This window comes from Rousettus aegyptiacus, unplaced genomic scaffold (assembly GCF_014176215.1).
Source record: "Rousettus aegyptiacus isolate mRouAeg1 unplaced genomic scaffold, mRouAeg1.p scaffold_m13_p_8, whole genome shotgun sequence".
In the NCBI taxonomy this organism is placed as follows: domain Eukaryota; kingdom Metazoa; phylum Chordata; class Mammalia; order Chiroptera; family Pteropodidae; genus Rousettus; species Rousettus aegyptiacus.
The window spans coordinates 3,335,224-3,360,891 of record NW_023416311.1 but is presented as its reverse complement, the minus strand read 5'-3'; the positions used below and the strand labels follow the sequence as shown (position 1 = coordinate 3,360,891).

The 25,668-nt window shown below is 48.5% G+C and overlaps 1 protein-coding gene and 1 pseudogene across 9 annotated transcripts in view; both read left to right on the top strand.

The window, feature by feature from the left end:
• IQCK (IQ motif containing K) overlaps positions 1-24,690 on the top strand; it is an 87,033-nt gene extending 62,343 nt beyond the window's left edge. For 4 of the 9 annotated variants that reach the window (XM_016156916.2, XM_036225463.1, XM_036225470.1 and 1 more), the window contains one exon: positions 23,320-24,690. In XM_016156916.2, coding sequence (XP_016012402.2) covers positions 23,320-23,322 — 3 coding nt within the window. In that variant the 3' untranslated portion in view covers positions 23,323-24,690. Of the gene's footprint in view, positions 1-14,908; positions 17,898-23,319 lie in introns of those variants that run through there. The other 5 variants (XM_036225461.1, XM_036225465.1, XR_004952425.1 and 2 more) reach the window with 4 other exon arrangements.
• LOC118607400 lies at positions 12,865-12,983 on the top strand (annotated as a pseudogene).
• Positions 24,691-25,668: the final 978 nt, after the last annotated feature.

Below are 25,668 nucleotides of genomic sequence, written 5' to 3'. Positions count from 1 at the left end.
GGGACTGGCTAGACACGTCGTGGTGTCCTCACTTTTATCTGTGTGACCGTGAGCTGGTTAACTTCATCAAGGCCCAGTTTTCCCACGTATAAAACGAGGCGAGCTTTTATAACAAGCTGTCTCGTGTGGTTGTTAAAAGATTACAAGAGGTGATCTTTAGAACAAGTCCTTGCACATAGTTCTCGTAAATGTCGGTTATTGTCATGATTGGTATTATTAAAATATCCGCGCACCTTGAAACAGTCTCAGCTTGCTCCCCTCCTCTAGATCTGAGCTTCCTGGGTTCTGCGTGGGGACCGTGCTTGCCTTACTCATCATGATGTTCCCACGCCCGGCACAGACCCGGCAGGGAGCGGGCAGTACATATTTGTGGACTAAGCCCTGGGCTTCGTTTTACAGACGAAGAAATAGAGGCCCAGGAAGGTCAAGGGGCTTCCCTAAGGTCACAGAGACAGTAGCGAGACTAAGGCTGGAGCCCAGGCACTCCCTTTCTTTGTCCAGTGTTCTAGCACGTTCTCGAGGGGAGAATCAGAGAGACAAGATGCTCTCCTACCAGACCCAAACCCCAGGATCTCCTGAACGTGACAGGCATCTTGTTTGATTTCCTGTGACCCGGGCTTCCGGTTCTCGGCCTTCATGTTTGTGTTGACCGAGGCCTCTAGGTAGGGGTCGAATTGCAAGTTGCAAGGGACAGCCTGCTGCCACTAAGTGAAGTGGAGCTTTCTGTTCCCTTCAAGTCCCAACAAATTCAGTCACTGAGCTGAATTTGTTAAGCTCGGTTCTCCCTGTTTTAAACCTTATGATTCCGAGTAGCGTGGAGGTTTCGAAAATAAATCCCCCAGCCAAGGTGACACCATAATCAGACCCCAAAGGCCTGTGATGAAGCAATTTAAAAATGATCGGTAAACATTTGCTAGTCCTTGTTTAGATCTGCAATAAGAATGGTGTTTCCAGCTTCATCTAAAAAACCCATGAACTCATCTATGTACAAATCCGGCAAACAAACATAACGTGTTTCTTGAGGGGATGCCGTTTTATCCATATTGTGCGCTGGTATTTATAGCATGAATAAACTTTGCCAGGTTGGTTTCTTGGAGCGACCTTGGTGCAGACAGAAGGTCTGGGGGACAGGGCGGCGGGGGCCGGGGGGTGGAGAGGTGAGGGCGGGGAGCAGCGTCAGCTGTCAGGGCAGAATCATGGTCACTTACAGCCTGTCTCATGTTACACTGAGTCAGAGACCTTCCCAAACAGGATTTTCTTCTAGAACAGAAATGGTATGAAATTATGCTCAAGTCCTACCCATCGGGACAGTTGCAAGAATTATTTTAAAATGTGTGTGACAGGAATTACACCGATGTAATCCAAAAGAAGATGCCGAAGACATTTTTGAGTTGTGGTCAAAAATCCCTTCTCAATTAATAGCATATTTTTAGCTTCATATAGTCAGTAATTGCTTTCGAATGTGCTTTGTAATTGAATATCCATATTTTATTACAAAATCTAGTATGAGTAGGAAGAAAGAAACCATAGAAATTGTTCCTATAACATCAGATTACATTTCATGTATATGCATATATATGTGTGTATATATATATATTTAGATTCTATTTCTCAGGTACGTGCATACTTTATAGATGTTAAAATACTCTTTAAATGACTTTTCCCTTGTCACAGGAAACAGATTGTGTACTTTCATTTACCTTTCTATTCCCTACCTCATTCCAAGAATGGTTCATAGTGGCTGTAGAAACTCATATAATATTTTTAGGCCAACGTGGTAATCAATTAGGGAGAAATTAAGAGACAAGGAGAAGTAAAGTCGCTGAATGCAGCAAGCAGAATACTTACTCCAAGGCCTACGCTTGCTGGAGATTTCTCAGAGACAAAGAAGAGTGGGAAATAGGGACCTTTACATAATTCACGGCGTACACACAACGAGAAGATAAGCCAGTCGTTCAGAAAGCACTGGGACCTTCCCAAATCCGTAATGCTACATGAATGGTAACCTCAGAAATACTCCTGTAACAAATAGAGGGCTTCCTAGAAGCCACAGTGATGAAGGAAATAGAATCATGACATTATTTATCGTGTCCTCGAGATTTAAAAAGTTTCGTGGAAGCACACATTCTTGGAACTAAGATTTTTCTCTCATAAAGAGGACACTGTGACATAGTGAGCATCATCCTTTCTCTGCGTGTAATAACAAGTTTCTTGTAGCCGCATTTGCTTGTGAAGAGAAAGATGAAAGCCTGAGATGAGGATGGGGATGAGGCAGAAACAGAAATCCCTTTTCCTGATTTTAAACCTAGAATTTGAAGTTTAGCTTGCGGTCACAAACTTTCAGCATTAGGATTGGGTTTTAAGGATAGTCTCGGCATACGCACCTCGTCTTGGCCACACACGTGCTTGGGACCTTGGGATGCTCCTGGAACTTAGTGTCTTAGAGCAGAGACACATGTCTGGAGCTAAGTTGTAGCTGTAATGTGTGGAGCGTAAACCACGTGGCAGACACTGTAATGAGCACGTTGTTTCCACGTAGTCCTCACACCTGCTCTCTCAGAACGAGGATCTAATCTCTGTTGCACAGACGAGGAAGCCGGGGGCTGGGATGGTACACGACTCACACAAGGTCACATAGCCAGTAGGGCCAGAAACCAGAGATCTGAACCCAGCCCTGCCTGATGCCAGAGAACCTGAGACTATCTCATGCCATGATGCCCAGTTACTGTTAGTCCGGGGCCCAATAGGGCACGTTGGCCCAGTGCAAAGTTTTCCAGTAGGTACCAGGACCCCCAGGCTGAGCAGCAGGCAGTGTCTGGCCATGCTCCCGCCCTGCACACTAACACTGAAATGACCACAGGCCACTGAAATGGGGGAGATTTGGGGAAAGGGGAGGCCGAGTCCCCAGTCCAGTGGTTGCAGCATCTTTAACCGTGATTCCGGGGGACATTTCCATCGGAGCAGGAAGCCAGGGGTAAGCGGACGAGGATGAGGATGTGCTTCTCTCCCTCCCAAACTCCCTTCTCCCCCGTAGATGAGGAGCAGGGAAGGGCTTCGCCACCGAAGAGGGTGCCCAGGCACAGGGAGCACTCTGTCCTGTGGCTGAGGAGGTGGGGCCTGGCATGAGCTGTTACCCTCTGTGACTGACAAGCCTCATCTATCACACAGCGATAAAGGTCAAATCTCAGTGACCCATTTTCCAGAGACTGTTGGGTAAGTCGGCTCATAGAGTTTCTTTATCTATCGGTATATAAATTATATACACGCACGTATATTTATAAACACACAACCGTGTTATGTACAGTGTACTGTAACTGGCTTTTTTCTTCGCTCGGCCATAGATCTTTGATATCTTTTCATATCAGTGTATATAGATCTGTCTCATTATTTTTTGTGGTTCCATAAAAACGATAGATCTGTGCAATATTTTTTTTTTTTGAGCCAATCCCTATGAATGGATATCTGTCTCGTATCAGGAACAATACTTCCATAAACATTTTTATGGATAGAGTTCTGCTTACTTATAGAAGTATTTCTATAGGTTAAATTCCTAGAAATAGAATTTCTGGGTCAAAGGCCATAAACATATTAAGCTTAGACAGTGACCACCATATTGTCATCCAAAAACATCGCATCAATTTGTACCTAATGTCATCAACCGACTTTGGAGCTTTGGATGGGTGATGTAATCTTTGTGCTTCGTTTTCCCTACTTGTAAAATGAGAGCGATTATGCCTCAAGAATAATTCTAAGTGAGGTCATTGCTCTCATAATATCACGGCTCTTTAAGAAGAAATACATCTGTAAATATGAGGTGTCATTTTCATTTTAATTTTTTCTCTCGTCTCCTCAAAACTTAGTTCCTTCTCCATTTTAACCGGCAAAAGAAATTAAAATTTGATTAAAAGAAAGCCAGTGATTTCGCGCCTTGCTATTATTACTTTCATCAGTTCTGTTTTTTAAGACTCACCACCAGTGGGTGGGGACGTTTTCATGACATCAACTTTCATACATAACTTTTCATTTAAAATTTGCAAAAGTCTGCACAGCTACGATACGCCTTCTATTAAAATACCCGAGGATGCCCTGCTATTCTGCTGAAATTAAAAAGTAAAAGGAAAGATGATTTCCTTTTATGAATGGTCTTTCCCAAAAGTTCACATTCACGTTTACGTAAATGGATGCTTCCGGCCTCCTCATCTTCACTCCTTCATCTGGTTGTTCAGCATCCTTTGCAGCTACACAGATGCAGAACGCTTTTGCAGGGTCTGAACAAAGCTACAAACTTCTGGAAGGCACCCGGAGCCAGATCGGATGGAGTTTCCCATTTACCAACTGCGTAGAGTTGTGCAGGTTACGTAACCTCTGACTCCTTTTGCACAACAGTAACATGGAAATACTAATACTAGCAACTAGCCCGTTGTGTTTTTGTGAGGGTTAAATGAACCGGATTTCTGCCTGAATCATCATAATTAGTGATCGATAAATGGCAGCTACTATTAGTAATATAAATGTTCAACAGATGGTTAACGTATGTCGTTAGTAAGAATATTGGCTCTGGGGTCTGACAGAACCGGGGTCCTGCCCCTTGCCATCTGTGTGGCCATGAGCGACTTGCTCTTCCTCTCAAGGCCCCGTTTTGTCCTCCGTTATGTGGGCGTAATTAGGGCGTGTCGCAGAGGGCTCCTCTGAGGCTTAAGTCAGATTAAACACCACGTGCGCTATTAAATAGCTCTCTGGCACAACGTGGATGGTCAATTTAAACTGGTGGCCGGTTTTAGTAATATTTTTTAAACTGTTGAGAAAAATAAAGTTTTTATTCCATGTAGTTTACCTACATCAGTGGTTCTCGGTCCTGGCTGCAGGTTGGTATCCCGTGGGGGACATGTAGAAGGACATGTCAGGCTAGAGGCCAGAGAAAGTGATTACACGGGTTTATTCTTAGTGGAGAATGTGCTGTAACCACATCAGCAAAATCCTAAAGCTGTGGATTAGCTGCAGGATCCCGGTAATAGCTTCGGATTCACAATCTTCCTTTGCGAGGCTCTTCTCGCTAATGCAATTTCGTTTGGATTAAAATTCAAAGGCTCTGAGTTCCTGGCCCAACTCTGCAGTTTACCAGCTAGATGGGCCTTGCTTTCTCCTTTGCAAAAACGGAAGAGGCGAGCCGAGAAATCTCTGTAAAACGGCCAATCCGGGCGGTGTTTGCTGTCGCGCCTGCTGCTCCCCAGGCAAGAGGCCGGGGATGGGCAAATCCGCACGTTGGGGAACTTTGCTGTCGTGTAGCTGGTACCTGGGCTTGGCAGTTCGGTCTCAAGACTCACGGTAAAAACAATGGATGGGGAACCGGTGGGCTTTTGTTGAGGGGGCGGGGGGAAGGTGGGAACAGTCGAGGGCCAGAGAGCAACTGGGAAGGTTTAGTTAGATGCAGAGCGGAAAAGAGAGAGGAGCAGACTGAGTATTTGGCTGTTTAAGAGAGTTTGGGGATAAAAAGGAGCGACGTCAAAAGAAGGTTTTTGTTCGATCATGTGTTTGAAGAGTGGGAAGGATTTGTTGTAGGTTGAGAGCCTTTTCCGTCACTGCGTTTGGGTCTGTCACACCCAGGGGTGACTCTTTGGAATGAAAGTTGGAGCTAGGAGAGAGAGGGCGGTGGGAAAGGGCTCCCGCCATGCGGCGGCCCAGCCTGCAGGGTAGCGTAGCCTGTGCCCTTAGCTTCCAAATCTTGGCTGTCTGCAGAGATCCGCGATCCTCATGAAAGCTCTGATGTATTGAGTGTCTGCTATGTGCCAGACACCTTACATGTATTATTTCTAATCTTCACAACAAGTCGAGTAAGTATAAACTATTATTACCCCCATGGAGAGGTAACTGTGTCTCAGAGGTTAAGTCACTTGCCTTTGGTCACACGGCTGCTCAGTGGCGGAGCTGAGGATGTTTAGAACGTCCTACGACATCATCCTACCTTGCCGTCCTCACAACCTTCCCGTCAGTCCGCGAACAGTAGGCTGAGAGAAAGGTCTGGACGTCACGCTCTCTGCAGGTGCACCGGAAGGTCAAAGCAGAAACGAACGCCCCACCATAGCAAGGAAGGAGGGCCTAACGCATGCTGCCCCCTGGGAGAACCTCGAAAGCATCATGCTAAGCGCAAGAAGCCAGACGCATGCTAAGATGATATGGTTCCGCTTACATGCAAGGTCTAGAAAAGGCAAAACCGTAGAGCTGGAAAGTAGATTAGCGGTTGCCTGCAGCGGGAGGAGTGGCGGGGGGTACGGGGTTCCCTTTTGGGGTGATGAAATATGGTAAAATCCATTGCAGTGATGGTCGTACCTGTCTGTGAATGAACTAAATACCATCGAAGTGTGTACTTTCAATTGTACGGTGAATCATATGGTATTAAAATTATATCTTGGTAAAGCCGTTACAAAAAATAAATAAATAAAGATGAAGGCACACAGACCAGCTCACACCCCTTAGGATGGATACCATCAGAAAAATAGATAACGAGTGTCGCCAAGAATATGGAGAGATTGGAACTGTCGTGCAGCGTAAAATGATATAGGTAAAGAGGTTCTTTTAAAAAATTAAAAATGGAATTACCAAATGATCCAGCGGTTCTGCATCGGGGTATATACACAAAAGGAAGTGGAGTCTCAACGGGATATTTGTACACACATGATCACGGCAGCGTTATTCGCCATAACCCAAAAGCGGAAGGTGCCCCAAGTGTCCGTCAGTGGACGCATAGATAAGAAGAATGTGCTGTATCCACACAGTAGCATGTCAGTCGGCCTGAAGGAAGAGGTTCTGAAACGTGCTCTGACATGGATGAACCCCGAGGACGTTGCGCCAAGTGAATAAACCAGTCACGAAAAGACACCTACTATAGGACTCCACTTACACGAGGTACCTGGAGGAGTCAGATTCAGAGACGCAAAGCAGAAGAATCATCGCCAGCGGGTAGGAGGAGGGGAGAAGAGGGAGCGGCTGCGGAACAGGCACAGAGTTTCCGTTTTACGGACCGTGAAGAGTTCTGGAGATGGACGGTGGTGATGGTCACACAGCGGTGGGACTGTGCTTAATGCCACTGAGCTACTACTGTACCCCGTAAATGGCTAAGATGGCAAAATTTATGTTACGTGTGTTTGACCACGGGTTTAAAAATTGGGGGGAAATTAACGAAGCCACAGACCCCAGATCACCCCGCGGCTTGCCGTCTCTCCGCCATCAGGCTCTGCGTAGTCTCCCCTTGTCGGCGCGTCCTCGCTGGCCACTCCGCCCTGCTCGTCCCCTCTAATGTGTGACCTGCAGGGGGATTCGAAAAGAATCGGCCACTCCCAGACTTTTATTACAGCATGCCACGTCTGGCGGGCGTAGATCAAGAACCTGGCGTTGGCGGCACCTCTTCTTTGCAGCCTTGCGTAAAGAAAGAAACATGTGGCTGCGTTTCACCCACGGCGACGGCGAAGGATGGCGGGGTGCCATGCTTCCTGTGTCCCTTACGTCGGAGACATACAGAGTATCGGATACCTCGTAATTACTGTGTCACTTCCTTTACAAGTTACCTTTGACTACATAATATATTTAATAATATTACATTTAGCCATCGATTGATTTTTAAGTGTTACTCTTTTGAATCGCTCAGGATTTTAATGGTTTATGTTACTGTCTGTGCGACAGTAACTTCACGAGAATGTAAATTCTGCGACAGCAGGGACCTTTTTCCTTCCTGTTTTGTTCACTGCTACCATCCTCAGCACCTAGAACAGTGCCCAACCTGTGGTAGTTGTTCAGGAAATAATCGTCGACTGAACGAACAAGTCTGTGTTACACAATTCGGTTCCCAAATCATCCAGCTTAGTAAACACTCTATGGACAATCTAAAATAAACAGAATGTTTTCCAAGCAAACAAAGGGAAAACATACACTCACACAGCACATATAAATGGACAAAGGCGCAATACCCACTAGACTATCACCCCGAAATGCTGATCGTGATTATCTTTAAGTGGTAGTAATATAGGCAGTTGATGGGTTGATTTATTTCTTCCTTTTTTCCCCTAAAATAGAAATGCAGGTGATTATTTTTCTTTTTCAATGATTAATATTTCCTAAAATAGTAACAAAGATTGTTCACATCCGCTGCATGCGTACCACGAGGCAAGCACGAAGCACTGTTCTAGGCCCTTCCTTAGCAGTAACTCAGTCTTCACGGCAGCCCTTTGAGGTAGGTCTGCCGTGGTCTCCATCTTATAGATGAAGAAACTGGGCACAGCGGGGTTGAACAGTGTGCCTCGGGCCACACAGCAAGGAAGTAGCAGAACCAGGTGGCTCATAAGCCCTCCTTCCCCGCCTCATTGCGCTGCAATGCACAGATGTTATTTAGAGAGTTAAAATGCTCAGGAGGAACCCATTGGTGTCGGGTTTCATAAACAATCCGTCAGGATTCAACCTCTGATTAAATTGCTGGGGGCAGGAAGCGTTTGTTCCTTTATGCATGTGAGCCTGGTTTAAAGGGCATTGGTCCCTCCCGTCTAATCTAATCGCGCCGCCTTCTCTCTGAGCCAGTCCACCCCGTTGACACATGGCATCCACCCTTAGGATCTAAATATAGGATCCGAGCAGCTAGCGTGTCTTGCCGACTTCCAGACTCAGCACTCATTAGTCCAGGACGTGGAAAATGCGAAAAGTGTGGAGAGACGGAGGCTCGTTAAGGACAGGCTGGTTTCCTCTTAAATAATTTAAAAATTGCACCTCTGTCGAAATACTACATTGTCACTATGAAAGTACAGAAAAGTAGTGAGAGATACAAAATAGGTTACCCACCGCTCCATCCCTGATAAAACTTTGGTATATAGGAAAAATTGTGTAAAGTGCCTTATTTTGTCTCATCTGAGTAGGAGGGAGGTAGAGGACACTGAGTTGCCCTCATTTGCTTTGAGAGGTTTCAGAGTGACGTTTCAAGCTGTGCAGAGTGAGCAGCTAATCACGGCAGAGAGAGTTCTGGGCTCGGCGTCCCAAATCCACAGTCAGACGCTGCTCGGAAGCTTCCTAGCTGTGCGTCTTTGAGCAAGGCCCCTAACCTTCCTGATCTTCTACCTTCTAACTGTAAAATGAAATGAACCATACTCCAAAAGCTCAGCTGAGAGACAAGGTCGTTTGTGTTCAGAACACTTGAGCTAATGGTCGCCCACGAGTTCTCACTGGCTTTGTGACCCTGAGCAAGTCACTTAACCTCTCCCTGAGCTCCAGCGCCTCATCCGTACAGTGGAAACGGTATAAGGACCTGCTTACTGGATCCCAGCGGGGCTGACAGGAGACAGTGCATGTGACATCCTCGGTCCGATGCCTCACACACGTTAGCTGCTCAGTAATTATCAGTGACTACTCTAAACCATACAACTTTTGCATCGGGTTTTTCCCACTGTAGGTGGTAAAGTCAATTAGTGGGTTGTGACAAGCATTTAAAATGAAACAGACTAGAAACAGATAGAAAAAATCAGTATGTGTTTCTTACAGTAAAGGAAGTACTAATTTTTGAAATTTTTGTTGCAGGTGTAAACGTTTGCGTTCTGTCAGCAATGTAAATTGTGTTTCCCAATTGTGGGTGTCAGTTTAAAAAATGTGAAAGCCACTGGATTAGATCAGATTATAAACCTGGATCCTATGATCTTAGATTTTAGCTGAATTTGCCAAAGCGGTATATCTTTGGTTTACAAAACCAAGGAAGCTCCAGGAAATAGCCATATTAAATGTACTTTAGCATCTTCTGTAAAGATGTTATTTGGAGTAAACTCTATTAAATCTTTTTATGAGAATAAATTCCCATATGAGAAATGTTGTCTAACGAATGGTGGCACAAAAAAATGCTTCTTTGAGGAAATGGTTTGCTTTTTCTGTAACTTTCCCTTTTTGCCCTGTCTGCCAGGCACCTCTGAGTTCAACTTAAAACTCATCTATAGCAACTTACCGGCTCTTCTGGTTGGCATATCTAAATTTGCTATTTTCCTTTGGACTTGATTTTCTTTTTTTATTAACTATATTTTGTTCTAGAATGATCTGAAATCCTATTAGGGAGGAAACAGGATATAAATACATTCAGGAAGAAAACAGATATTTGCCTTGTTGACAACACAGAGAGGCCGTGAGTCTCCCTTGAGATGATGTATATTAAAGAACACGAAACCCTGAGAAGCCTGGCCCAGGAGTTGTCATTGGGGTGCAGCCCACTCTTACAGATGTGTGAGTTCTATCAGCTTTGTAGAAAAGGAGAATACTTCTGGCATTCGTTTTACCAGAATTTTAAAAAATAACTTTCATAACTGATTTTAATACCTGCCCTTTGTGGAAAATTTGAACAACAGCAAAAATAAATAGGTAATTATAAGTCTCACCACCCAGGAATGTTATCTTTCTTTAAAAAAAAAGAAGAGGAAGGAAGGAAGGAGGGAAGGAAGGAAGGGAAAAAGGAAGGAAGGAAGGAAGGAAGGAAGGAAGGAAGGAAGGAAGGAAAGAAGGAAGGAAGGAAGAAAGGAAGGAAACAACAGCTTTATTGAGATAAAATTCATATATCATATAATTCAAAGTATATAGTTCAGTGGCTTTCAGTATATTCAGTTTTTCGCCATCATTACAATCAATTTGAGCACATTTTCATTCCCCCCCACCCCCGCCCCGTCAGAGAAACCCTGCTCCCCAAGGATCCCCCATTCCTCCCAGCCCAGACAACCCCTAATCTGCTTTCTGTCTCTAGATTCGCCTTTGTGACTGGTTTATAGCCCACTTAGTGTTTTCAAGGTTGATCCATGTCGTAGCGTGTATCAATACTCCATTTCTTTTTATGGCTCGTGTTAGCTCGTGCCACCATGGCAAAACACCATAGGCTGGGCGGCTTAAACAACAGACACTCATTCTCCCCCTGTCCTGGAGGCCGGAAGTCCGAGCTCAGTGTGCCGACATGGCCAGGTTCCGGCGACAGCTCCTCCTGGCTCCCAGAAGCTGCCTTCTGGTTGCATCCTCACACGGTGCGGGGAGGTCCCCGGTGTCTCTTCCGCTTCTTTTAAGGGCACCGGTTCTGCTGGATTAGGGCTCCACCCTGTGACCTCAGGAACCTCGGTCACCTCCTGATAAAGGCCCAGTCTCCAGTACACTCCCTGAGGGCGTCAGGGCCTCCACGTCTGAATTCGAGGGGAGATAGATTTCAGTCTGTAACATGGCCGAATAACGTCCCACTGTCTGGGTATGTCGTCGCATCGCATTCATTCATTTGTAGGCCGTGGACATTCGAGTTGTTCCCACTTTGTAGCTGTTACGCATAACGTTGCTATGAACAGCAGTGTGCAGGTTTTGTGTGGGCATGTTCTTTGATTTGCTTAGGTATTTACCTAGGAATGCAATTGCTGGGTCATATCCTAACTCGCTCCAACCGTATGGCCGCCAGACTCTTTTCAGAGGGGCCGCACCGTGTCCCGCGCCCGCCAGCGAGGTAGGGGGGCTCCAGGTCTTGCACATGCGGCCGGCACTCGCTTCGTTCTGTCTGTTGGGTTACAGCCATCCTAACGGGTATGAAGCGTAGCTCACTGTGGTTTGATTCACATTTCCCTGACGCCTAATGATGTGGAACATCTTTTCACGTGCATGTTGGCCACTCATACGTCTTCTTTGGAGAGATGTCTATCCAGATCCTTGGCCCATTTTCGAATCGGGTCGTTTGTATCGTTGAGTTTTAGGAGTTCTTTATATATTCTAGATATTCGTCTCTTATCGATAGACGATTCGGAGTTTTTTGAGGTTGTCTCTTCACTTGCTTGGCGTCTTTTGGGGCACAAGAATTTTTACTTTCGATGCTGTCCGGTTTATTTTTTCATTTGTTGCTTTGTGCTTCCGGTGTCATATCACAAAGATTTGATTTTTTCCTGAGAGTTTTAAGATTTCAGTGCTTTCATTTAGGTCTTTAACCCCCAGTGAGTTAACATTTTTATATGGTGTGAGGTAAGGGTCCACCTCCATTCTTTTCACATGGATATCCAGTTGTCCAGCAGCATTTGATGAAGAAACTATTCTCTCCCCATTGCATGGTCTTGGCGCCCTTGTTGAAAATCAGTGGCCATCACTGAGAAGGTTTGTTTTGGACTTTCAATCCTCTTCCATTGGTCTATTTATCTCTCCTATGCCAGTTCCATACTTGATTACTGTAGCTTTATAATAAGTTTTTAAATCAGGAAGTTTGAGTCCTCCAACTTTATTCTCTCTCTCTCTCTTTTTTTTTTCTCCTAAGATAGTTTTGGCTATTCTGGGTCCTCCTAATTTTCAATTATCATCTTTCTTGTCCATGTTTTTGGAAATGCATCTCTATCTTTAACTTTACATAAGTAAGATCATACTCCAAAACAAATATTTTCCCATCCTGCTTTCTTCACCTAACTCTATGTTATGAACATATCCCCCATATTATAAACTTATTTTATAGATAATTAGCTCCATAATTTAGTTATTTTCCTATATTGGACACTTCTTTCTAAGTTTCACCATTGTAAATATTGCTGCTGTGGCCGCCTTCATTCCTAAGAGAGTTTAATTTCATTTGTGCAGCTACTGAAGGTATTTTTATACATTGAAAACACTGATTTTTAATTCGAACTTTGAGATGATTTCCCTAAAAGCAGTAGGACAGGCACAGACAAACAAGGGGTTAAATACCGCATTCGCAGCTTAGCAAAGTCACTAACCTTTCTGAGCCTCAGTGGTCTCATCTGAAGCATGGAGGTAAGAATACCTTCACAGAGCCGTTTCAAAGATTAAAGATAGAATAGGGGCACATGGCCTAGCACACACCTGACACGTTGGTTACCTTAAAAAGCAGCAGAAGTCTACGGCCACGCCCCCCTCAACAAGCCCAATCCCGTCTGATCTCAGAAGCTAAGCAGGGTTGGGCCTGGCTAGTACTTAGATGGGAGACCACCTAGGCAGACCAGGTGCTGTAGGCATAAAAAAATAAAAATAAAAATAAGGGATCGTAAGCTGACAAGGTTTTTGCAATCTGTGAGGTCAACTAAGGGTTGCCTCACCTAAGAAAAAAAATAAAAATATAGCAGAGAATGAATAGTACTCATAACAATCCCTATTGTCTCTTTCGTCATCGTCGTTATTATTGCGAGCTACCGTAGAAGTCGCAGAAGCACAGAGACGGAGCAGTGTTCCCGTGAGGGGCGGGCGAGGTGGCACCCGGGACTTCCTGGCCAGCCCGGGAGTCGCCGTCGCGCTGGGCTGGCATGGAAGGGCTTCCCACAGAGCGAAGCGTCGGGTTCTAGACCTCGGCCTTTTGGGTTTCCAGCGTCATTTCCCGTCAGTGGCTGCGAGAGCATCTGACTCCACTGTGTACATATGGAAGACGCCTTTCCATTTCGCAGATTGGCCCTCGGAAAGAGCAGTGGATCTGTCTGGCGTGTTCGCTGTTTCCGGTCCAGCGTCCGCGCAGACACAGTAGGCACTGCCAAGGGCAGGCACGAAGGAGGGTGGCGGGCCTTGGGGTTATACCCCGTGGCTGCAGCAGGGGCGAACGGGGCGTAGCCTGGGGCACCGGGCGAACAGCGGCGAGAGTCCAGACAAGGACCCCCGGTGCCGTGCGCCTGTTGCGGGCCGGGCACTCCTCTGGTGCGTTTCTGAATGGGATCTCAGTTAGTGAGATCCACGAGGAACCCAGCTTCACAGGTGGAGAAACGGAAGCTTCAAGAGGGTCAGCGACCGGGCCAGGGGCGTGCTGGCAGCACGTGCCGGAGCCCGACCCCAGCGCTTGCCTCTCTGACTCTGAAGTCTGGGCGTCCCCACCGAGCTGGAGCAGCCTTTCTGTTGCTGGGAGAGAGGTGTGTCCTTCTGACAGCCCGGAGGCTGAGAGAGAAAGGGCTTGGGGCTTACAGAGAAGCTGGAGCTGGGTTTCTCTCCTTGGTTCGACAAGGAGTGACTGAGCACCTGCGCTGGGCGTGGGACCAGACCTGCCAGGGGCTGGGATTCAACGGAGACCGTAAGCCATCACCTCGCTCTGCCGGAGACTCGCCGTCTAGCGGGCGAGCCGGACCCTCTTCCAGTAACCTCCAGACCACGTGATCACTACCTGCGATGAGTGCCCCGAAGAATTTCAGGAGGACACGGGAGACTGGGTGGAAATAGGTGGCCCTGGGCTGAGGGCGGAAGTGAGCGAGGCGCTAACTCAGCATGAGGGGCAGAGGGCTCTCCCGGAAGACGGAAGGACCTGGACCAAGACCGGAACGGGGGCTGAAAGAAGAGCCGAGTGATGAAAGCAGGGAGCAAGGTGACGGGGGGCGGCCTTGGGGGGCCTTCTTAAGGACTTTGGACTTGATCCTGAGGACGGCAGGGATCTTTCAAAGGGCCGTAGCTGGGGGCGGCAGCATCAGATGGGCTTTGTAGCAAAGTGAGTGCGTCTGAAGGGGGCATGGATCGGATGACCCGGTGGCGGTGGGAGTGGACAGAAGTCGGGGGACGTAGGAGACATCGATGGGGTGGGAGTGACACAGATGAGTGAGCGATCCTTTCTAAGTGGTTCCGTCTGGTGATACATTTCTCACCAAAGTCAGTGGTCGAAAGTATTCACGTTTTCCTTTGAATACACCTTCCTAATTTCCTATTAGAAGGAAGCCTGTGAGTGAAACGCTTGGTCTGGTCCGTTGCTTCCCACCCCCTTCTCTTGAAGTTTGAGTTTGGTTTCTCAGTCCCTGGGTTTCTCCACTTGAGCCCTGTCTGCCTTGGATTCCGGACCAACCACCAAGATAATGAGTGAATCTTGGCCCAGTCTGTCAGCACCGAATGAGATAATTTCTCAATTAGTTATTAACTTGTTACGGGCGCTGTTAAAAAAAAAACAAAACTGGAGGATTTGTTTTCATTTCACTCACAGGCAACATTTAATGTCCGGAGCTGCTGCCGGTCCGAGCTGGCTGAGCCGCTCATGCCCCCAGCCCGTCCGGCATGCCTGGGATGTTTCTGCAGGCTCAGTCTTGGCGGCAGCAGCTGGGAATGCAGAGACGGATAAAAAAGGCGTAAGCCAGGGCCGACGGGGGGTGTCTATGTTCGTCCGCGCCCCTGACTCACCACGCTGCGGAAGACAGAATTTCCAAAGACATCCAAGTGCGGCGGATGGTGGCCGTTTGCTGTGCGGCAAGTCCACCCTCGATGCAGTTCAGCTAACTATGAAGCAGGGTGACCTGAGACGGAGAAGGAACGTACTGGAAGGTGTGTAAACACACGTGAATGGCACTCGGCACCTACCTACTACTTACATGATTTGAAGAAAATGTATTTTAAATACTTGTTTAAAAACAGCGCACGTCCCCGTCTTTCGGCAGTCACCGTGCTCCTTGTGTGATCGAGACACTATTTTATTAAGCACGTGCTATGCGCCAGGCAGTGGGTGCCATCCCGCGTCACCCTGGCACTCCGTGGAGGGGAAGGTCTTACCGTCCCCATATTTTGGAGGACAGAGCTGAGGCTGCACAGAGGTCGGAGTAGGGGGGACTCATGCAGACACCCAGCTGGTCAGTGCCGGCAGGGCTCAAAGCCAGATGGCTCTGGCTCCAGAAGATGTGCTCTTCACCACCAAACCCTGGTGGCCCTGTGGCTGGCTCTGCGTTGGCGGCTCCCTCCCCGTTCACTTTTCCTTATCTATCAAAACAAAACAAAACAAAACAGAACAGAACAAGCCTTTTATTAACTCTCCCCCTTTCCAGGAATCTAGATCCTTTCCAGGGTCAAAACTTCATAATCCCTGTGCCTCTGCGTCAATGTAACTGATGTCGTCCCTTCCGGCACCAAATGTTCCCATTTACGGTACCGCCTTCGAGCACACGTCACGGCGTTGACTTTCGTAACGTCGTTCGGGAGTCAACAACAGAAAGCCGTGGCTGTTGCACATGTAGGACTGTCACATTCGCCCCAGTGCCTGTGGCTTCCACGTCGGCTCAACCGTCCTCAAAATAACGCCACACCTCAACATCAGGAGAGGGAGGTCATCGTGCCAGACCGCGGCGTTTATCCCCAAACGTCGGCATGGCTTTCTTGTCGGAGAGGAACTCTTCCATGATTTGTTTGTTCTTCCAGTGAGAGGACATGCGGGGTTTTTTTCATATTTTTTCTGTATTCTCCAAAATTTCTATACTGATTATGTATTGCTTTTATGATGGAAAAATAATCTTACTTGGAAAATTCAGCCCAGTAAAACAGAAAAGAAGAAAACTCCTGCTAGTACATGTTATACACTCTCCTGCCTTCCTAACCGGAAAGTGTAGGACGTGACTCAGGCTCCACGGGAATGTTCTCGGTAGTGATCTGGGACCCCAGTTCTTCCTCTGTGTTGCTGTGACACGATGGTTAGGGCCAGGGGTTTTGAACTTAGACCAGGCGTGGCAGCCTGGCATGCCATTTACTTAAGTAGCTCTGTGACCTTGGGCAAGCCGCTTAGCGTCTCTGAGCCTTAATTTCTCTGTTAATAAAATGGAAACGCTAACACCTCCCTCCAGAGTGGCTGGGGGAATGGAATGAGATGCGGAATGAGCATAATGTCCAGCGTGCAGTAAATGAAATTTTTCTGATTGATTATGTGATATTTTAATAAAGCCAGTGAGGTGACCACAGAGACTTCTGTGGCACCCGAGACTCTCTGCCCTGGATCTGAATTAAAGGTCCTCAGATCTTGATGCTTACTGTTCCCTTCCACCCCATTTTTCCAATTTAATTTTTGTTGTTGTTGTTGTTCTCAAGGTAAAACTTCCATACCGTAGGGTCTCTACAGCTCAGTGAATTTCTGTTTGGACACACTGCATAACCACCATCCAGCACCCCTGTGGGCTCCCTTATCCCCCGCCCAGTCAGCAGCCCCGACCCTAAGGAAAACTCCATTTTGACCTCACCATAGACTAGTTTTGCTAATTTTCAACTTTCATATAAATGGAAAACAGTATGGACCCCTTCGTGCCTGGCTTCTTGCTGAACATTATGCCTGGGGGAGTCAACCAGATGGTGGATGGTAGCCGCAGCTGGCTCTTTTTCATTGCTTTGTAGTATTCTTTTGTATAAATATTATCGCAGTTTCTACATCCATTCAATTATTGATGGACACTTGGGTTGTATCCAGTTTTCGGCTGTTAAGAAAAATAGTGCTGTTATGAACATTCTTGGACATGTTTTTTGGTGGATATAAATACTTCAGTTGCAGATTGCCCAGCAATGGGATCGAGAGGGTCCGAAGACATAGAAATATCTAACTTTAGAAGATACCGCCAAATCATTTCTAAAGCGTTTGCACTGTTTCGCATTCCCGCCAGTGACGCGTGAGCATTCCAGTCTCTGCGTCCTCGCCAACACTGAATATGATGAGTCTTTTTCACTTTAACCACCCCGGTGGGTATGTAGTCGCTGTCGCGTCACGGCTGTCATTTCCGTGCTCTCCGATGACATTGCACACTTTGTTATGCTCGATTCCAAAGTCCGCCCTCCCGTTAGAAAGCCACCTGAGGGGGGAACATTCTTCTAGCCATTCTCCAGAAACTTTTCCCAGCAGATATTTTATTAATATTTTTGGGACGGCCACTTCTAGTAAGGCAGCTTCCCCTTTGGGCGCGCGCTCTAGGGCCTCCCAGAGCTGGTCTGCGGTACTGAGAGATCGGCTCTTCCAGAAGCCCTGCTTCTGCCTGGCCCCGTAACCCCATTTCTTATCCTTCCTGCCATTCCCCGTCTTCAGACCCTGACTGATGGCAGCAGTATTGTGTACGCCTTAGTTTCCTGACAGTCTTTTTTTTTTTTTTCTGTCTGATATATTTTCTGATAATTTGTTCAGAAAATAAATTTTTCCCAATTGCAGAGCAATACATGTACACCGTAGACATTTGGGGGAAAAAACAATTCACCCATTTCCTTTCAATTGTTTTATCAATGTTTAATTTTAGTCTTTAAAAAAAAAAAACATAGTTAAGATGCTGGACCATAACTTAGTTGAGACAATGACTATAATTTTAGGGGGATGAATGTCATTTTGTACATTCATTTAAAGGATGTACAAATGAAGAGCTCACCCAAGAATGAATGTACTATAGGAATCACTTGTTCTCAAAAAAAAAAAAAAAAAAAAGGTTTTAGAAAGGCAAGAGGGACAGAGGAGGCAGAGATGAATGAATAAAAAACCAGTTTCTGCCTTACCTTCAGAGGCATCATCACGGTTGGCTTCCAACACCAACGGGCAGAAGCCTCGGTCCTCTGAACCGTCCATGTCCCCCTTGGAGACGTTCACTTGCAGATTCAGAGTTCAATTTTCATATTTATATTGTTGAAATTAACAAGAAATGTGCCCACACTGTATTTCCCCCTTGGCATTTCTCCCCGTTCCTTCAAATTTTGCGGAAGTATCACATTTTTAATGGCCGCATTATATTTTACCGAGTTCGTCAGGGATCAGATACCTCATCATTCCCTGCTTTGGGGCATGTCGGTGGTTCCCAGGCTGTTTACGTGATAAATGACCCACCTCTGTCTGCACGCATCGTTACGTGTCTTTTCACTGTAGAAATCTCCATCCGCCAGGTGAGAGAGAGAGAGCTGTGAGACCTTGACCCTGGCGAGGCTAAAAGCACGAATGCAGGAGCCGGACAGCCCACAGTGACCTTGGGCAAGTCACGTCGCCTGTCTGTGACTCAGTCTCCTCGTCTATAAGACCAGGGGACAGACATCACCTGCCTCACTGTCACTTCCTGTGTGTAAAGGGCTCAGTGAGTACCCTGAACGTGTTTGCTCTTACCCGGAACCATAGAAACTGGGTGCTCATCGGATCAAAAAAAATGAACACTTTAAGGCTCCTTATATATAAATTGCTGCCTTGAGAGTGTGAACCAGGCTCCCTCTTTGTAGCTCAGGCCCCAGCTCTGGGTTGGGCCCACGGCTGTGCGATGGATGAACATCGAAGCAGCATCTCTCTGCGGTACCCGAGCGTCTCTTGGTTCTCACAGTTCCATTTATTTTTCTGCCCCTAGGGCGTGAGTTCCCTGAGGTCAAAGACTTTGCCCTAAAAATAATAATAGCTCATCTTTAGCGAGCGCGTAGCTCTGGGTCATGCTTGGTACAGAGCGCTCTGCAAGCCTCCTCTGGTGTGCTACCCACAGCGACCCGAGGGGTCAGAGCCATCGTCAGACCCCGGCCTCGGGAAACAGTCACCAGTGACAGCGGAACGATACGGCTCCCTTTCCCACGCTTGCCACCTCAAACGACCAGGCAGAGCTCAGAGGGGGTGAGGTTGGGGGTGCGGGGTGCCGACCCCCAGGCCTCGCTTTTAGAGATTCAGATTCTAGAGATCTGGGGCAGGGGCCCAGGAAGTTGCACTTTTGTGCCAGGTGACTTTTTTTTTTTATGCCGAGGCCAAGGCCGAGGCACACCAGAAGAACGGCCGGATGACCCGGTTGTCCCTGAGGCTCCGGCAGCCCCTCTGACCCCAGAGTCCCCGCTCCGTCGCTGACTGGAGCAGGAGAGGCCGAGGGGGCGCAGAGGAGACGCGGCGAGTCTCGTTAGCATGCAAGGCCTTTCTTGTCACATCGCCTTTAATTGAAGCCGAAGGGCTGGCGCATCTCCCCGGGATTTTCCACTCCCTCCGCTCTTCCGGAGCTGGCTGCCAGCTGGCCTGCCAAGGGGACGAGCACAGCACCGGGGCAGGAGGCATCTGCCTGACGGCGTTGGAAGCCAAGCACGGCGATGTCGCTGAGCTGGGGCGCGAGCCCCGTTCTCTCAGCCCCCCGGCCTGCTGCTCCCTGCCGCCCGAGCACCTGCCTGCGCAGGGCTCTGATCTGCCAAGACCAGGAGGAAAAGCGCCGAGGAGACTTCATCTGCGTCTTAATTTCTAACAAAGTCATCCTTGCGCCTGCTTCCCACGGTTATAGATACGTAGGTTATAGACAAAACCGAAGGACGGAATGCGCTTGTCATCTTCGCGACACCCCCTTCCACCCCGATCGCTGTGAACTCAGCGGCTCCTCCGGGTGGGCACTTCTGCATCCCGAACAGAGAGAGAAGGTTTGCGACATCTTCTGCCGGCTTCCGGCCGTGACACGTGAGGACTAGCTCCTCTGCATCCCCTCCCCGCCCTCCCAAAGCAGCTAAATTGCCTTTTCTGTTCCTTCATTGGTCGACTTGGTAATTTCTAGTAGTATATTCCATACTCCTGTCTTTTTTTCTAACCTGGCTGTGTGCGCGTGCGCGCGTGCGGGAGTGACCTATACATGCAGTAGTGACTGTAAAACACACGGAACTATGAAGCAAACGCTCAGGCCACCACCATCTCCATTAAGGAAATAGAGTGCTGCCAACGCTTTTAAAGCCCCCTGGTCCCCGTGTAGCCACTTATCCTAACTTTTGTGATAATTGCTCTTTATTTTTATTTTTATTTTTTATTTTTGTCCCTTCGGACGTATCTTTCAACGCTTCGATTTGCTATAAATAGACTCACACAGTAGGTATCGGCCGCGCTGTGCGCCTTCCCTTCGGCCTCGACAAGCTGATCTAAGCTGACGTGTGGCGCTGTGGTTCATTCGTGTTGGCCGCCGTGGACTCGCTGTTCAAGGAGACCATGATTTATTTATCCGGCCAGCTGTAGATGGACATTTGGCTTGCTTTCCATTGTCTGCTGTCACAGACGTCCTGATTCACGTCTCCCAGGACACGCGTGCAAGGGTTTGACAGTTAAATGTTGATAGTTATTAAACAGGGCACAGACACGAGTGGAATCTCTGCCTTGCAGGGGGCGTGCGCGCGCAGGGCCCCTCGGTAACGCAGTGCGCTTGCGCGGACAGTTCCCTCCCCCAGAGTCTGGCTCGATGCGCTAGGATGGGGCCTGGCACCGGGCCATTCAGAGCCCCCAGGGGATTCCAGCCGGAGGCTCCTCATTCACTGTTACTTCCAGTCCATCAAGTCTAGGTAGCATCTTGACTCTCTGGTCTGAAGGACATCCCTAGTGTCCTTGTGTCCTTTCCATTCTCCTCCCTTAAGATTTTTGTGCCATGATCCGAAAGGAATAGATAATAGGCCCCGCCCCGCAAGGTCAAAGTGTGAGTCGGGGCTGGATAAGAGAGCCTCTCAAGGGGTGGACAGGAACTGGTAAACTTACTGGGACAAAGGCTTGCAGGTGAGTTCTTCCTTCGGGCAGGGTCCGGGAACTAGAAAACCCAAAGGCTGGGAATCCTGGAAGCTGGTCTTTCCTTCCTCCAGTCCCCAGCGTCTGTCTGTCTGCCGGCACTAGGTCAGAGAGGATGTCATTCTGATGGCTTAAATGTTGAGACACTCATACTCCTCTGAATTGATCCGAGGGTCTTTCCAGTCCTGTTTCTTTAAAGGGACACTAACCACGTTTGTGTTTCTCAGCCCTGGCTGAAGTTAGCAACACCTGGGCACTTCGAATACGGTGATGCCCAGACCCATTACAGCAGAATGTCTGGGCCGAGACGCCAACGGCTTCAGAAGCTGCCCAGGTGATTCTTAAATGCAGCCGGGTAGAGAACCAGCGCACACACGTGGGTTCCACTCACAGCTTCTGAGTCTGTAGGTCTGGCATCTGGCCCCTGGACTCACATTTCTAACAGGTTCCCAGTGATGCAAATGCTGGTGCCCCCGCCACACCTGGAAAGCCACCTTGCACCTGAGCTCTCCCTGCATGCTGTCGGTGGGGAGCCGGGGCAGCCGTGTGCCGAGCTGCTCGTCTGGGTGTGTGCTCTTCTTTCCAACTCTGTGGTACACTCGCTCATGTCGTCGGGCCGGGAGCTCGAAATCGGCTATGGAATTGGCAAATGCTGCCAGTGAGGACCCCACCGCCCCCGGTCAGCTGCTGAATACCCGTGTCCTGGACGACAGCATGGGTCAGCAGGGTGTCAGGAGAGCACCAGCCCTCTGCGATGACGAATCATTCACTGTCACCATCAAGAGGGCGTCACTGTGGTCACCCGAATAGCTCCCATATTTATGGAACAAAAAAGGTACACACCTTAAAAAACTTTTTAAAAATTTCCCATGACCACAGGCTCCAAGTGTTCAAAACACTTTTCTGATTCGAGTTATTAATACAATTACTCCGACTTCACAGAGCCAGATAACTACTACATCATATATTTTGATAGTGATTAAAGAGAGGAGACTCTGGGGGGCGGGGGTGCCAGCATTTCGGATTGCCTCTTTATGTGGCACCTGGGGATTTTTACACACTGGGCGATGCCCGGATGGGGAGAGGTAGGAAAGGGGGACCGATAGAAACCCTGTAACTGCAAGCCCACGCGTGGCCGCTGAAGATTCGGGAAGTGGCTTCTCTTCGAATGAACCACGTCCCGGAGCCCGTGGGCAGGGTTTCTATACCCTGCGTTTGAAACTGCTGGGCCAGCCCGTGCTGCTGGAAGCCGGCAGCCCCTCGCATCGGGAAGTGACCGCACGGTGCGTGGCGCTCTGCCCACCTCGCCGTGACCACGCTTGGGTCTGGCCAGTGCGTGCCCGGTCACTGGGAGGTCAGGCCCAGGCCCAGGCCCTGCTGACACCTCTGTCCCTGCTTGGTACCAGCCTGCAGCATCCTTCCTGCTGGGAACATTGCCGTCCACAAATAACCAGAGCTGTGACCTTGCTCGCAATAACCCTTCAGGCGTTAACAGCCCAGCAGGCACTTGGACACTAGCAGCAAAGATATTTAAAAACAACAAGAGGGTCTTTCCAAAAGGACCCCTCCCCCCAACCCAGTCGCCGGGTTTCCGTATTTTGAGGAAGGAGCGTTTGGCTATTGGGGCAGTTTCCCTTACGGACAGTGCCATGCTCCGTGTTCAGCGAACTTTCCTGTTTGGCTGACTCAGGAAATCACCCGGATCTCATTCTGGTCCGGACCGTGAAAGACTAGAAGATTCTCTTCTGACCTTGTACTGACCCCAGTGTTATCCCGAGCTTTTAATTTTGCGTGCGTGTGGGGAACAGGGTGAGTGGTGACGGACCAAATTGAGTCCAGAGCCTGGAATCTGTCATCGTCCTCAGCAAAACTTCCTTCCTTCTGGACCCTGACCTGCAAAACACGGCCTCACCTTCCTCTGAACCGAGAACGGCCTCGACCGCTGCACCAGGTGGTTTGGGAACTTCGGTTGCTGCCCTCGGAGCTCAGAGGCCCCGTGTTCTTCCCGGCGGGTCCGTGGGGCCAAACCTGTACCAGCTCGGTGGGTTTGGGTGCAACCAGCCTCTCCACCCTTCAGAGTTGTTGAGGACGAGTCTGTCCAGGTATGTAACTTGATCCTGACTTTCTCTTTCCTTCCTTTGCAGTGAAATGCACAATGGAAGAGGAGGAGGCGGAGGCTGAGACTCCAGCGCTTTAACCACTGTTGGGATCTTTCTGAGATTCGGGACAGATGTCCCCGTTACGCTTCCTCTGCTGCTCTTCGATTAAGGACTAGGTTTGCTGCATTCGAACCCAGAAGCTTCTCCACATAAGATGGGATTTGTTGCAAACATGCTTTAGTGCAAAAGCGGCTTATCACAAAGAAGTACCAGTCTTAACTTTCTGTAGGATACCCAGATTTGGGGGTTTCAGCCACCTCGTTCTCCAGCGCCATGAAAAAAATGGACAGTGAACTCTTCTAGTTCCAAGAGACGTTAAAATGTCCTGGTTACGAGTTTTCCGCTTTTGGCCACCTTTGCAAAGAGCCACATTTAAATTTCTGTCCCAAACTCTGCTGTGAGTTTGAAGCTCATCTGGTGAGTACTCTCCATTAGACCTTATTGCCTGAGATCGTTTTCAAAGGAGAATGGCCCTTATCCTTTACACCCAACAAGATGAGACAATTACTTATGCCCAGACAACAACCAAGGATGTCTGTTGTCTAGGCCCCAAAGTATTATAGCAAGTTCTTCATTTTCTGGGTAGGCTGGCCGATTACCTTCTTTGTTCTGGGATTTGCCATTAAACAAGATTCTCCCATTCCAAGAGAGCTACAAGCTGAGCCTCTGGGCGGATCCGAAAGCCTAGTAGTCCCATTGTTTTGACAAGCTACCACGAGTCTTCAGTAAATAGTAAAGCCTTTATTTTTGTGTTATGAACAGCATTTTGAAAATAAAACCTATCTGCCCATGCTTTACAACCTTTTCAATTTGTAATATTTATATACAGTCATTTATGGTACACATTGATTGTCTCGAAATTTCTTGTAATGTTTTCTTTTTTTTTCTTCTAAGTATGCAACAGTCAGCCAGGGGAAGATAAAGGTACATTATAAAACACACATTAATACATTTAATAAATATATATTATCTATCAAAAAACGAGCCGTAGCTCTTTATCAATTAATAAAAAGCACCTGCTGAGAACTCCTGTACGCTGGTATCATCGGTGCATCACTGGATTATAAAAGCCACAATGCTCCCTTTCCGTTCGGGATTCAACGCGGCATCCGCCAGCCTGGAAGGCCACCCCCGTCCACACTTGTTCAGTGGCCCTGACGGAATCGGTGCTAAAGTACTGGATCCCCAGCTTTCAACTCCAGAACCAGAAACCCTGGAGGCACCCAGCACTTCCCAGCCTGTCGGTCGGTTCTGTGAGCTGGGCCCCTCACTCCCACCCTCTGTCCTCAGGGGAGAAATCCAGCGTAGAAAGACCATTTTTCATTACAAAGGGGGACAAGAGTGGCTGTTACAGTCCCAAGGAGATTTTAATAACCAGACATGGAAAGATTTGTGCTTACAGTTCGGCATTTTGATCACAGATGTCCCCTTCCAGGCCATTTTCCCCAACAAGTCTCATTCACAGAAACAGATCTTAAAACAGAGGCGCCATTAATTTTATATTTCCACTTTGCTCCTGGGGGCAGCCGGCCGCCAGCCTCTTGGCAAAGACGTTTCTTTGTACCCTCCGGGTAAAGTCATTAGAAAAATAAGTTCTCTGCCCTCTCCCCTGCCCTCCCGACCTGCACCCCCAGTGGGAGGGCATTCAGCCCACTCTCCATCTTAAAGCCAAAAGAAAAACAAAATGCAAGCGAGCGCAATGCGATGACGTATCAGAGGCTTAAAAAGAAAAGGAGAACAAGGTCTCAGGTGCGTTCCCCGAGGCTCGAAGCTGGTCCCGTGTTCGTGGTGGCGAGACGTGACTTTCCACTCGTAGCCGTTTACGCTGAGCTCACCTGACACGCCTGGACCACCAAGCACTTAGAAAACAGTCGTGTGAATTGCTCCCTCCTGCAAGGGGGCTCTTGCGGACCAAGTCACAGGTGGGGTCAGGGAGCTCCGAAGGACCCCAGGGAGCGGGGGTGGGCGACCATTTCCTGGCACAACAATGTGTAACGCAGTCGGTTTTCACCGGCCTGGGCCCAGGTGTTCGCCGACTTCTGCAGTTTGAGAATTGTGGGTCTGCATGCACCCAGCCCCCACCCCCGCCCCTGCCCCCGGTGCCAGCTTCCTCCCCTCCGCCCCCTCCCCAGCACTCAGAGTTTCTAAGCCACCCGGTGATGCTCCTCGCACAGCAGACTGGAATCTGACTCCCTAGAAGCAAGCGCATGCTCTGGGCAGGGCCGGGCGGCTTCCTGGTGCCATGCTCTCCCTCCCCCAAGCGTGGTGACAAGAAACGCACTAGCAGGACAGGAAACCCCCACAGAGGGCCACGCAGCGCCGGCCGGATCGGCC